The sequence below is a fragment of the Drosophila melanogaster genome, chromosome 3L (genome assembly GCF_000001215.4).
Source record: "Drosophila melanogaster chromosome 3L".
Classification (NCBI taxonomy): Eukaryota; Metazoa; Arthropoda; class Insecta; order Diptera; family Drosophilidae; genus Drosophila; species Drosophila melanogaster.
Window position 1 is genome coordinate 27,080,268 of NT_037436.4, and position 13,931 is coordinate 27,094,198.

General features: G+C 37.3%; 1 protein-coding gene and 1 long non-coding RNA gene across 5 annotated transcripts; both read right to left on the minus strand.

Annotated features, from left to right (window-relative positions):
- Nucleotides 1-1,823: 1,823 nt before the first annotated feature.
- CG40228 (uncharacterized protein) lies at nucleotides 1,824-3,639 on the minus strand. Of its 4 annotated transcripts, none has more exons than NM_001110956.3 (2): nucleotides 3,457-3,639; nucleotides 1,824-3,326 (listed from the first exon to the last, which is right to left on the minus strand). In NM_001110956.3, exons 1-2 carry the CDS (start codon nucleotides 3,570-3,572, stop codon nucleotides 3,194-3,196), a joined length of 249 nt encoding a protein of 82 aa, NP_001104426.1. In that variant the 5' UTR covers nucleotides 3,573-3,639; the 3' UTR covers nucleotides 1,824-3,193. The 4 variants fall into 4 exon arrangements, with proteins under 4 accessions (NP_001104426.1, NP_001263167.1, NP_001104425.2 ...); NM_001276238.1 differs by having other exon boundaries at nucleotides 3,071-3,326; nucleotides 3,472-3,639; NM_001110955.2 differs by having other exon boundaries at nucleotides 3,071-3,326; nucleotides 3,470-3,639.
- Nucleotides 3,640-11,437: 7,798 nt separating this feature from the next.
- lncRNA:CR45177 (long non-coding RNA:CR45177) lies at nucleotides 11,438-11,932 on the minus strand. Its single transcript, NR_125323.1, has 2 exons — nucleotides 11,709-11,932; nucleotides 11,438-11,653 (listed from the first exon to the last, which is right to left on the minus strand). It is a non-coding gene; the product is annotated as a long non-coding RNA:CR45177 (long non-coding RNA).
- Nucleotides 11,933-13,931: the final 1,999 nt, after the last annotated feature.

Genomic DNA, 13,931 nt, shown 5'->3' on the forward strand with positions numbered 1-13,931 from the left:
TTCAGTCATCAAATAATTAGTTTTTTGCCAAAACTTTAAAAATTATTGTCTGAATATTGAATGCCATACCTTGTTGCTCGTAATAAAATTTCCAATCAAAATGTGTTCAAAAATGGAAATTAAATTTTTTTTAACATTTTTCCCAAATTTTGATGACCCTTATGACCCTTACAAAAAATGCGAAAATTGACCCAAAATTGATTTCCCTAAATGTTTAAAAAATGATAGGGATCTTTAGCGCTGGTAATTAGTTTCTCAAAACAGTTATTCTTACATCTATATGACCATTTTTAGCGAAGTTATGACGAAAATTCCGTTTGTAAATATCAACTTTTTGGAGAAATCCGTTTTTCCAAATTTCGTTCATCAAATAATCAGTTTTTTTGCCACAGCTTAAAAAATAATTGTCTGACCATGGAATGTTATCCCTGCTGATCTCGTTATAAAATTTGCAATCAAACTGTGTTGAGAAGTAGAAATTAAATTTTTGGCCATATTTTGTAAATTTTGATGACCCAAATCAAAAAATCCGTTATTCCAAATTTTGGTCATCAAATAATCAGTTTTCTTGCTACAACTTTAAAAATAATGGTCTGAATATGGAATGTCATACCTCAGATCGTAATTAAATTTTCAATCAAACTGTGTTCAAAAATGGAAGTTAAATTTTTTGGTCATACTTTGCAGATGTTGATGACCCCTTACAAAAAATGCAAAAATTGACCCAAAAATTGATTTCCGTAAATCCTTCAAAAAATGTTAGAGATAGTAAGCACTGGTAATTAACAGTTATTCTTACATCTATATGACCATTTTTTGCCAAGTTATGTCGAAAATTCCGTTAGTAAATATCAACTTTGTGGAATAATAAGTAGATATAATAATAATAATAAGCAGATATAAACTTTTTGCAAAATCCGTTTTTCCAATTTTTGGTCATCAAATAATCAGTTTTCTTGCTATACCTCAGATCGTAATTAAATTTTCAATCAAACTGTGTTCAAAAAAGGAAGTTAAATTTTTGGTCATTCTTTGCAAATTTTGATGACCCCTTACAAAAAATGCAAAAATTGACCCAAAAATTGATTTCCCTAAATCCTTCAAAAAATGTTAGAGATAGTAAGCACTGGTAATTAACAGTTATTCTTACATCTATATGACCATTTTTAGCCAAGTTATGTCGAAAATTCCGTTTGTAAATATCAACTTTGTGGAAAAATCCGTTTTTCCGAATTTCAGTCATCAAATAATTAGTTTTTTGCCAAAACTTTAAAAATTATTGTCTGAATATTGAATGCCATACCTTGTTGCTCGTAATAAAATTTCCAATCAAACAGTGTTCAAAAATGGAAATTAAATTTTTTGGCCATATTTTGTAAATTTTGATGAGCCAAATCAAAAAATCCGTTTTTCCAAATTTCGGTCATCAAATAATCAGTTTTTTCGTTTAAATAATTGTTTGAATATGGAATGTTATACCTCGCTGATATCGTAATAAGATTTCCAATCAAACTATGTTGAAAATTGGAAATTATATTTTTTTGCCATATTTTGCAAATTTTGATGACCCAAATCAAAAAATCCGTTATTCCAAATTTCGGTCATCAAATAATCAGTTTTTTTGCCACAACCTTAAAATAATTGTCTGAATATGGAATGTCATACCTCAGATCGTAATAAAATTTCCAATGAAACTGTGTTCAAAAATGGAAATTAAATTTTTTGGCCATATTTTGCAAATTTTGATGACCCCTTACAAAACATGCGAAAATTTACCTAAAAATTGATTTCCCTAAATCCATCAAAAAGTGATAGGGATCGTTAGCTCTGGTAATATTACCTTTTTTAGCTTAGTTGTGACGGAAATTCGGCTCAAAGAAGCTGGGTTCGGCAAAATCGAATTTTTCAGATTTAAAAGGTGGAATCGTTTGAAAATATTTATTTCAAAGAAGTGGGCAAATGTTAAAAACTAATTTTAATGGATGGACAATCGAAACTATTTAGTTTTAAAAGGTGGGCAAACGAATTTATTTATTTTTAAGAGTGGGCAAACGAAAAAAACTATTTTTAAAGGGTGGGCAAACGAAATAATTTATTTTTAAAGGATGGTCAAGCGTTTTTTATTGAACATTTTTATTTTAAAGAGGTGGGCTAGTGAAATTGGATATATTTAAAGAGGGCAATCGAAAAAAATTTTGTTAAAGGTTTTTTGAGGGTGGTCAAACGTTAAAAACTAATAATACTGGTTGGGCAAACGTTTTTTATTGATAATATTTCGTTTTAATATATGATCAAACCAAAGACACTGGAATAATAAATAATAATATAATAATAATAATAAAATTCTAATGTCTTTGGTCAAACGCTTTATTCTCTGAGTGGAGGTAAACTTAAATGACTTATATTTTCTAAAGTATACATTTTTTTCAAAATTCCAAAGTGTAGGCAAACAATGTTATTGCGATTTAAAAAAAATAATATTTGAAAAAAGTCAACTTTTTGATTTTCGAAAATTTTTGAACTTTTTCGAAAATTCATATCTCAAAAACTGGACTAATTGGGCAAATGGGCAAACGATTCCTGCTTTTAAACATCAAAAATTCGATATTTCCGAACCCAGCTTCTTTAAGCTACATTTACAAGACTAATTAAATTATGAAAACATATCCAAAAATTTTTAAAAAATGTGCGCGCGGTAATTTTGGGCGGCTTAGGGCGTAAGAGTGGGCGTGGCAAAAAGTTTTATGGCAAATCGATAAAAATCTACAACACTAAAAATATGAAAAAATATCAACAGATTTTTCAAAAGTGTGAGCATGGTAGTTTTGTGTCATTTATGGGCGTGGCAACATGGGTGAACAAACTTACGACGAGTCGATGTCTATAGAAAGTGTATGCTTAATCTCAACCTTCTAGCTTTTATAGTTCCTGAGATCAAGACGTTCATACGGATAGACGGACAGATTCACTCTACGAATCTCCTTTGCGCAATACAATATCAATATTTTAGAATTGATTCCTAGAACAAAAATTTGTTAGAATTTCATGGGTTCAGCTTATTTTAATAAGTCAAAAATGTTTATTTCAATCTCGCTATTATGCTAAATTTTTTGTATTAAACTTATTTTATGGTATAATTTAGAGGGCTCTAGCAATTTATTTTACTTACTAACTAACTTAAAATTAATTCCATTTAATTTGCTGTTTCACAGGCATCTACCCAATCATTGTAAACATCGATAGGTTCTGAAAGGAAGTTAATTCCCGTTTGAAAATCCTCCAAGCACACCCTACAAGTTATTTTCGCTGTATTTCTGCTTTTATCCCTGAAATTATAAAATAAAGAGTTGTTTTAATAAATTTAGGTTTTGGACTTACATATAGAACCAAATAAAATCTATATGTCTACATATTCGGTCGAATAATAGTAGAATCAGAACTGTCCTGAATATGTACATTTTAACCTCACACGATTTTTCATGGTTGCAAAATGGACAATTAAATTGTTGATCAAGGGGTTCAATATTCTTTCTCTTCGGAGGCGGTTTTCTTTTAGACTTCCTTCTCCCCATTTTTTAAAGCCTCTACAGTTTTTCCACTGTGCGCGGCTACAGCAATCAAATAACAATTCCGAAAATGCTAAGATAACGAAATATTTTTGTACAAATTAACCAGTTCAACCCTTTTTCACGCATACCCAATTTAAGAATAGGCTTTATACCCGATTCACACATGTCGGTCCCTCACTTCTTATTGGCACTATTTCATAACCCCACAGAACGTTTGTTTAAATATATAAACCTTTTGCCAGTTTAAGTAGTAAATTATATAATACAATATTTATACGCACTTTAAATTGTGACGCAAATGCGAACAATTAACGTAAAAGTGGCTTATTTTGTAAATGCAATAGATATAAGGAAGAGTTTCTGACCCATGAATGTAATATAATCTCAATTAGAAACACTTGCCTAGTCGCTTTTGCGATATCCCTCCGTCGTTTCGACCATAATGTTGAGATACCGGTAACTATGGAGGCTATTTGAAGCAACATTCTAGTAAAGCATTCGGTTCGCAAGCTCAAACAGATCAAAACTGTCCATTACATTATGGGACTGACCAGGTACTATCGATATGCCAATCAACTTTTTGGGATCTCCCATAAAGCAGATTGCCACGATTCTTTTTATAATGTATGGAAGATCTGGACTGTGACGGGACCTGTGAATGGCTTATCCCTCTTATCATTACACTTAATTATATCTTACCGCATTTAATGCACTTTTTTATATACATATATCAAATTTTAAGGTATATGCGCATCTTCGTATTCTATAATATATTTCACAAATCTAATTATTGTATTTGCTTCCTTTGTGTCTAGTCAACTGCCACTATTCCATCAAACTCCTTCAGCCATTTTATAATAATTTGATACGCCTTAATTGATCAGAGTACTCAATGTCAATGCCAGCATTCATTACTTTCTTCGCATTCTCTACAAAAGATTCAAAATACAAAATCACTAATAGAAAATAAGTTTTTGATAGTTTTTTGATAAAATGATGTCTAAAATATGTATTCTTGTTTATCGAAAAATTTTTTTTTTTAATTTTTCATTTTAATTTAGATATTTCTAAAAGTTTTATTTAATTTATTGAAGGTTCTTAACCGAGCTATTTGGATCGTTGTTTTTCTTTCTATACCACCCTCAACGTCACCGGATTTATGTTGTATTTCAGGACAGCTGATTTGAATAAATAATGTAATGTAAATCATAGCTCAGTCGCAGCCATACCGAGCCTGACATTTGCAACTGGAATCTATAAGTTTGTGCTTTAGATTAAAGACTGAGCTAAAAATGTATTATTATAATACTCGTTATTCGTAGAGTAGAGTATCGAATGTATGTAACAGGCATAATGGAGCGTTTCCGAAAATATAAAGTACATTTATATATTCTTGATCAACGTCGACACCTCAGGAACTATAAAAGTTCCTAGATTCATAGACGAAGCGCAAGCTTTTTGACCCATGTTGCCACGTCCACTCCATCGCCCACAAACCACCCAAAGTAGCCACGCGCACACCTTTGAAAAATGTTTTGATATTTATACGCGTTACTCGTAGAGTAAAAGATTCGTTGAAAAGTAACAGGCAGAAGGAAGCGTTTCCGAACATATAAACAATACATATTTACAACAACATTTATTTTACTTATAAATTAAAAAACAAATTAAAAATATTAAATATACAAGAAAATAAACAACAAATTCCAAGTTTACACACTTTTGAGACTGTCAAGAAACTCTTTACACATTTTGTTTTCCTACTTTCATCGTACGCCATAGGTACTCTTCAAGAGTTGCAAGGAGTCTTTGCTATCAGAGGCCAATATTGAAAAGAATCATTCAATCGCTGTGAGCATGGTGGATCATCCGGAAGAGTACTGGGATGACGTCATATTTTGTGACGAAACTAAAATTGGTCTCTTTTATAACGATGGGCCAAGCAGAGTGTGGCGCAAGCCGTTGAGTGCGCTAGAAAAACAAAATATCATTCCAACGACAAAATTTGGAAAAATGTCACTGATGGTTTGGTTTGTATCTCCAGCCGTGGATTGGAAAAACTAGCCTTCATTGAAAGCACAATAAGTCCCGTGTAATATCTGAAAATTTTAAAAACAAATTTTAAGGCCAGTGCAAAAAAATTTTGTCTAGTTAGCAACAACAAGCCAAATTTTAAGTTCTATCAGGACAATGATCCGAATCAAAAAGATACAATGTACGCACATGGCTCCTTTATAACTGTGGTAAAGTGATCGATACGCCCCTCAGATTCCTGATCTAAACACCATTGCAAATTTGTGGACCTACTTAAATAAAAAGGTGGCAAAAAGGGCCCTAAAACACAACAGCTTATGACTGCAATAGTCGAAGAGTGTGAAAAGATCCCGCTTGAATATGACCTTCAAAAACTTATTCATTCCATGAAAAAGGCTTCAACTTGTAGCCAAAGCCAATGGGGAACATACTACATACTAAAACTTTTTAAATTTTAATAAAATAATTTAATAATTACACTTCGATTACACTTCGATTTAATGTTTTCTTCACAGGCTCAAAAGTGTGTAGACTTGGAATTTGTTGTTTATTTTCCTGTATATTTAATATTTTTAATTTGTTTTTTTGATTTATAAGTAAAATAAATATTGTTTAATTATATTGAATTAAAAAATTGTGTTTAATTAAGCAAAGAACCCTTAATTTTTACCTTTAAAGTCAAAAATTCAACTTATTTCACAGTTTCTTGACAAACAAATATTTATCGATTTGACCTTTTGCCACTTCCACTCTAATGCACAAAATCGACAGACCAAAATTGTCGCGCCCAAACTTTTAAAAAATTGTTCGATTTTTTCTTCGTTCTATTCCTTGTCTGGCCAATTTTTATGGGTGTACCAAAAACGCTTTGGCCACGCCTCCTCCCACACCTAAAAAACGCCCAAAACGGTCACGCCCACAGTTTTAAACAGTTTTTAAATTTTTTCTCATTTTATTTCCCAATATCTTTGGATATCCCAAAAAGGGAAGATATTGTTGATGTCTGGGTATGAAGCTGCCACACCTCAATGTCGTATTTCCACGCTGGTTTAATTATAGCCTTGTACAGGAGGAGCTTGTTTTTGGTGGAAAGATTACTTTTTTTTTAAGCAATCAGTACAATTGCCAACTTTTGTGATTTATAAGCTTGACCTTTCTTGTGATATGTTCTTTCCGTGGTAGTTTGGTGTCAACGGTTATCCCACAAATATTTGTTTGTTGGCTTTTGAATACTAGAATAACAAGATGCGTAACTGCCATACATTGGCTTGGCACTATGCAGCCACTTTTTTGGTGACGGCCAAAATTGCCTTCTGTCCGCTCGCTTACGCTGAGAGCGTAAGAACTCTAAAAATAGAATTTGCTTGCTTGTGTGAGTAAAAACAAGAGACGAGAACGTGCATATGTGTGCGTACTTGTGTAAGAAGACGATTTTCTGGCCGACATCAATTCTGCTCGAAGAAACGAATTTACTTATTTTAAATTATAATTAAAAATTCACTCCCTGACTATTATAATTTTAAAGTTTTTTAAATTCGTTTGTTAAAATCGACGCTCAAATTGGCTACCGTTTACATATTTATATTTATGTTGATAATTAATTATGTGTAATGTATTTAATAATCGGTGTCCAGGGTCACCGTGAGGAGGCCATTACAATTGTAATGGGGTCCTATATTTATATGACCTTCGAGTCGACATGAAATATTTTAATGTTTAACATTTCCATGTTCCCCAATTAAGTTATTTTTATTATATTTTTTGTTATTTATGAGATAGAATGCTGAGCTTAGCTTGCTTTTTTTGTCTATTAGCTATCACAGTCCACTTGCAATGCTTAAAAAACAAAACATTCATTATTTTCATAAAACCATAGTGAGAAGGCACCACTTTTATTTGTGCACCTAATGCATTGCACATTTGTTTTTCATTATTTTTAAAAATATTTTCAAAAACTGTAATGTGTATTAAAAAATAGATCAGATGGTGGCTTTAGTTTCCCGAAGTCCGAGTCTATTAAGTGATTTTTCTCACGGGCTAAGAGAAATTAAAAGGAAAAACAAAAAAAAAATGGTGCCCAAAATATCAAATTTGAATACACAAAAAATAACTATAACTGAAAAACAAATGAATCTAGTGTGCATTTTAAATAATAAAAATGGATCATTTACATACATCATATTAAGTCAAATGACTTAAATATACAAAATAATTAAAACAATTTATGTATAAAATATTCTGCTTGGTTGTATCTGATATGGAAACGTCTGTTATCGAGATATAGTTTTAAGACAAAGTAATCCTTGATGCCACACTCTGTCGAAGGCAAGTCTCACATCAAGGGAAACTGCGTACAATACATAATGCTTTCAAAAGCATCTAAAATCCTGCTCACAGCTTTTTTAAAATGGGAAAAACCACCATGACCCTTTGTAAGGCTAAACTGTGGGTCCAGAATGATATTATTCTCCTCTACTATTGGCCTTAGTCTTTCAAGAATAGCTTATCCACAATTTTTGACAGAATGGTTAGAAGACTTATTGGTCTGTAGGACGACAGTTCTCATCCGGCTTTACCAGTGTTGGGATAACAATGACCTCTGCACATTTCCACTGGGATGAAAAGTGATTAAATCCTTGGGGAAGCGTAATTGGAGACGTACCAAAGAAGTCCGGAAGCAAGCCGAGCAGCGCGTGTTTTAATAGTGAAAATTGGGTTTGAATGGAGAAGCTAAGCTCCAGTTGCTGCTCGGAGTCCGTTCCTCATATTTGGATGGCCATGTAGGGCTTGTTATCGCTTTCGAAGGCACTGTGTCCTTATTGCTGTGATATGGGCCCCCTGCAGACAGACTGAAGAAGTAGTCTACGCCCTTGCCTTGGACCCCTGCTGTTGAGCATTATTCGCTAGAGCCCTAGCGACGCTCACCGCCTTCCCGTTCGTTTCCGCCAGATGTTCTTTGATCGACAGCCTAGTCTCTAGCATAACAATATCTCATTGCTCTTGCCTACATAACCGTAATGTCTCCGACCTGGATAGTGGTTGACTCTACCTGTTTTCTGCACGTCCCATCATACATTGCATTCCACAGCAGTGGCCCGAGTATTGATCCTTAAGGGACTCTACCTTGTGCTTACGTGTCCCTCCGTATGTATCGTAAAGTAGTACTTGGTCGCTGACGGTACGCCTAGGTGCATTTCGCGGAGTTAAAGGCATTTCTAGTGTCCAGTGATCACGGACCCGAGGGCACTAATGGGAACAAATGTTCCACGATCGCCGTCATCTGGGCATTCGCTTGGCTTACCTTTTTGATTACTACCTTATAGGCTGATCCACTTGGGTCCTGCTTAATGAGTCTTTTTAAGGTCCGTCGATTTTCCGAGTATTATTGCGTCAAGAATTCGTTATTATGGGGGCCTTTCTTACTTTGCTGACGCCGTTTTGCCCGTAAGCAAGTTCTGGGAGCTTCCGCGATTTCATCGGCCCACCAATATACTGGTTGTCGCAGATTATCACCTTGTGTTCACAAGCCGTGTATTCATCGCTGAGCATTGATCACGCTACCTATTACCGACCCAGTTCCAGATCGCCCTATTGCATTCGGATTGAGCCCCGTAGTGGAAGTACTCCTAAATGCCATCAGCGCCCTCGTATTCGCATTCGGACGCATGAAGTACGCACACGCCATTTGCAAAAGTGGCTATCAGCGTATTTTTCACAGTAGATGCGGGGATATCTTCATTGTATATGGTATCCCGATATGGTATGGTATATGGTACCCCGATAGGCGAGGAAGGAACGAATGTGCCAGATGTGATTTGCTAGTAGTAGTAGAAGTGCTAGTTTCACTTTAGCTAATAGTCCCGGGTGCCAGACTTTATCGAAGGCCTTCTGTATGTCGAGAAATACTCCGAATGACTGGTTTACTATCCGGTGTAGCTGTTCGATAGTGCTCTGGCAAGATCGGAATCCAAATTGGTGGACCAGAATAATTTTGTTGGCATCCATATACTTGGCAAGCCGATCGATGAGCAGTCTTTTAAAAACCTTCGTATTGGAAGGCAGAAGACTGAACTCCCGGAAAGAACAGGGTCGTACTCCGGCTTACCTGTCTTCAGGCTTGGTACCCTTAAGATTGCATTGAAGATCAAAATAGGTGACTTTAGACTTCCTTAAGTCGGATGGGGCGACTTAAGAAGGTCTGAAGTCACTTATTTTTCACTTATTTTGTTCTTCAATGCAATCTTGCAGAGGCCGGGCGAGTACTTCATAGACCTTCGTGGAATCTACCTGTGACGCAATGGCATGAAGCTCTGGGCAAGATGCTCGGCGTTCTCTCGCTTTTTCGCTCTCCCACACAAAAACTAAATTTCTCAGCGTGCGGACTGCTCTCGTGCGTTTTTTTTAACAGCTCGCATGAAAGTTTTGATCTTGTGTTTTCGTCCACAGTGGTCTGATTTTAGATGAACATGGAAACCGTAAATGTTGTCTGCTTTTATAAAAATTGTTGCCAGGTTATAAAATCCGAGCAGCCAAAAATGATTTCTTGGATATGTGATAGAATGGTGCATACTAAGTGCGCTGGATTTTATGGCCGTTTTTTTTTATTTAATTTATTTATTAAGGCATACGGGGAAGTCTTGAAGCCCCTTTGTGTCCTTCTTATCTATTAATTCAGCCCATTTGGGCTCGCCGGCTAACTATAGTTAGCTTTTTCAAATTTACAGTAATTTAACTACAATTACATAACAATCACATATAACAAATAGGATTTAAGATAAGCGTCAGCTTCTGCGGACCCTTGTCAAAGGAGATCGGGTAATGAGATCCCTCGGTTGCCTTCTATTGAGCCTCCTTGGTGGGCGAGATCTGTTTAAAGCGCTGGCCAGCCGATTTCTGTGGCGCTCCAGCCTGTCATGGTATCTGTTGATCAGTGCAGACAATTCGGAATCTAGCTACACCAAAACTGTTGATCAGTTCTTTCAAGCCACCTTTAGTTTGGCGCATAAACGATTTCATCTCGTTCGCAACCACAAGGCAAGCATCACAACAGTAATTTAGATTTTTACCCTTTGCTAGGTCATCACTTGTACGGCCATAAAATCCAGCGCACTTAGTATGCACCATTCTATCACATATCCAAGAAATCATTTTTGGCTGCTCGGGTTTTATAACCTGGCAACAATTTTTATAAAAGCAGACAACATTTACGGTTTCCATGTTCATCTAAAATCAGACCACTGTGCACGAAAACACAAGATCAAAGCTTTCATTCGAGCTGTTAAAAAAAAACGCACGAGAGCAGGTCTGCACGCTGAGAAATTTAGATTTTGTGTGGGAGAGCGAAAGAGCGAGAGAGTGAGAGCGAAAAGTGCAGTTATGTGCATGCAAAAAATAACACCAAAACAGCACTGCGAACAACCCACAAAAGGGAGAGTAAACAAAACACAAAGACGAAAAATGCAAAATACGTTGTATATTTGTTTAAACTACTGCACAAATCACAAAGAATCACTCGCCAAGCGAACGGATCTTTAATAATTATGTATTAAAATATATGATAATTAAAGAAGATTATCAAATACCACCACTGGTTTGAGAAACACAAAATAAAAATCGGGAGGCGCTGTAATATTTTATTGTGGAAGCAGTATTGATTTCAAGGTCAGGTCTCTTGCAGATCGGAAAGGTGGAATTGATTTTCAAAGACGGAATTTTTCTCTGTAATTTGTCTTTGCAATTTATGGATTGAGAGCGCTTATTTCTTCGTTTCTTTTTCTTCCGCTTAATTTTTGGCTGCCGGGCGTGCACACGCACATATGGTGATCTATGTCTGACAGCAATGTATGTTTATTTTTAATTAATTCTTGGGGTGCCAAGATTGTCTCTCAACTCTAAAATTATTTCATCTAAGTTAATTATTTTTTAAGGGATCAACTTTCCATATCCATTAAGCGCGGGTAGCTGATTATAAAATATTCGAGTGGGAATCGAAAACTGCAAATTGCTGGATTATTAGCGGTCCGAATTTTACTAAGTTACGATTATGGTAGCTGTAAGAAATTTTAGTTGTGTTATTATTAATATTAATATTTATATTAATATTACATGATCCTCCACCACATATGAGGTCCGTTGTCCGTGTCGTGGATGGCGATTTGCCGCCCTTTTTTAATTGTCGTCACATCGAGATTCCGGGACAAGACCATCACCCCACATAACCGACAAGGAGCAGCTGGACATTCGCGCGTGCGCCCTGGAATATCTCATAACACCACCCTAGCCTTATGAATCGTTACAAGTTCCTACAGCTAGCAGGAGGGTATTTGCAAACCTTACTAACCTCTGGTTCGGAATCGCTGCTGTACAAGAAAGAATCCGAAGATATTCCCTTTTTGTCTATAGCATGAACATGTTTGTGTGCTCTGGAACTAGAAAGGAATATATGGAAAGGAGTATTATGTTCTGACTATAATAGACTTTATCCTATTATATGTAATCTTGACTCTCTGTCGCTCTTAAAGCAATAAATTTTAACTTTTTTAATACTAACACTAACATTTATTACACTTATTTACATTATATTCATTTTCTCGTTTCTGTTCTGTTTTCTATATTGCGTCTATCTTCTCGCGAATCGAGCCGTACGATACACGCCAGCGCCCCTCGGTCGGCTGGGAGAGAGGTGTGCACACGATTGCCCATGGTTCTTCCGGCACCTGTGTTAACATTTTACCGGCCGCCTGTGGCTGGCTGGGCTTGTACTTCATGCAGCTCTCGCAGTTTCGCACGTACTTTTTTATGCCTCGATGCATTCCCGGCCAGTGATAACGAGCTGCAATCCTGGCAATCGTCTTGCGACTCCCAAGTGTCCCGCAGTTGGCATGTCGTGGTACACACATTATCCACGATGGTACATCCTTGTTGCCCGCCCGATGCGGATTGTGTCGGTACAGCTTGCCGTTCTCCTCCACGTAGTCCGGAAATTTCTGCGGCTGCTGCTTCACTTTTCTTCGCATCTCCTCCACCCACTTGCATCACTGCTGCTCTCTCGATTGTTCATCGTCCTCACGCTCACTCTTCGGCTCGTCTCCTGCAGAGGTTGTCTTAAAAACGCGTCCGCGACGATGTTCAACTGGCCCTTTCTGTACGACATTTCGAAATCGTACTGTTGCAGCTCCAACGCCTCAGCTCCTTCACGTTTCCTGGCGGCTTCAGCTGCGCTATTGCCGCTACCTTCTCAGGATCCGTTCCAATACCCTGATTCGTCACGCGGTGACCCAAGTATTGTAGCTTCTTTATAAAGAACTTGCACTTATCCGCATTTACTTTCAGGTTCGGCGCCCGTAGCCTCTAGAACACCTCCTTTAAGTTGCGAATGTGTTCCTGCAGCGTCCGTCCGATCACTATAATATCGTCCTGATATGCGAAGGCGTGCGGCATCATTTCGGGCCCTATCACTTGGTCCAATGCCCGTTGAAACGTTTCCGACCCTGAATGCAGGCCGAATGGCATCACTTTCCATTGGAACAGGCCCTTTCCTGGCACCGTAAACGCCGTATCCTGCCGGCTCCCTTCTTCCAACGGAATTTGCCAGTATCCGTCCTTTAAGTCTAGACTGCTTATATACTTCTCCTCCCTTAACTGGTACAGGATGTAATTTATCATCGGCATCGGGTATGCGTCCTTCACGGACCTTGCGTTTATCTGCCGGAAATCCACGCATAACCTCCATTGCCCTGTTTTCTTTCTCACCATCACTATCGGTGAGCTGTACGGGCTTCTAGACGGCTCGATACATCCTTTTTCTAACAGCTCGTCGACCTTGGCGTTGATCTCCACCTGCATCTTAAGATTTTTCGGGTATTACCGCTGCTTGACTGGTTGATCGTCCTTCATCGTTATTCGGTGCACTGCCACGGTTGACGTTCCTTGTACGTGGTGTAAACTGGTCAACACCGACCTCAGGAATTCATCCGCGTCTACCTCCGAGAAGTCAGCCCTCTCCACGTTTGCCACTGAAAGCTTTTCCCTTGGCCTGCTTTGTTCCGCTGAGCAAACTGGTATTGTTACGCTCAGTCCGGCGCATTCCATACGTGCTCTCACTTTCGTTAGAAAATCCCAACCTAATACCAGTGCGTCGATTATGTTGTGTAAGATCAGCAGTTGCATACGGACGGTCCTCTCGCCGAGTCCTATGTTGACTTCAGCGATGTGACTTCATCGTACCGTCCATCTGCCATTCTTACTTCTCTCCTCGTAGGTAAGACCTCTCCTGCGGCCTGCAACCCGTCCGCCAGCTCCTCGCTTATAAAGCTGACCGGGGCTCCA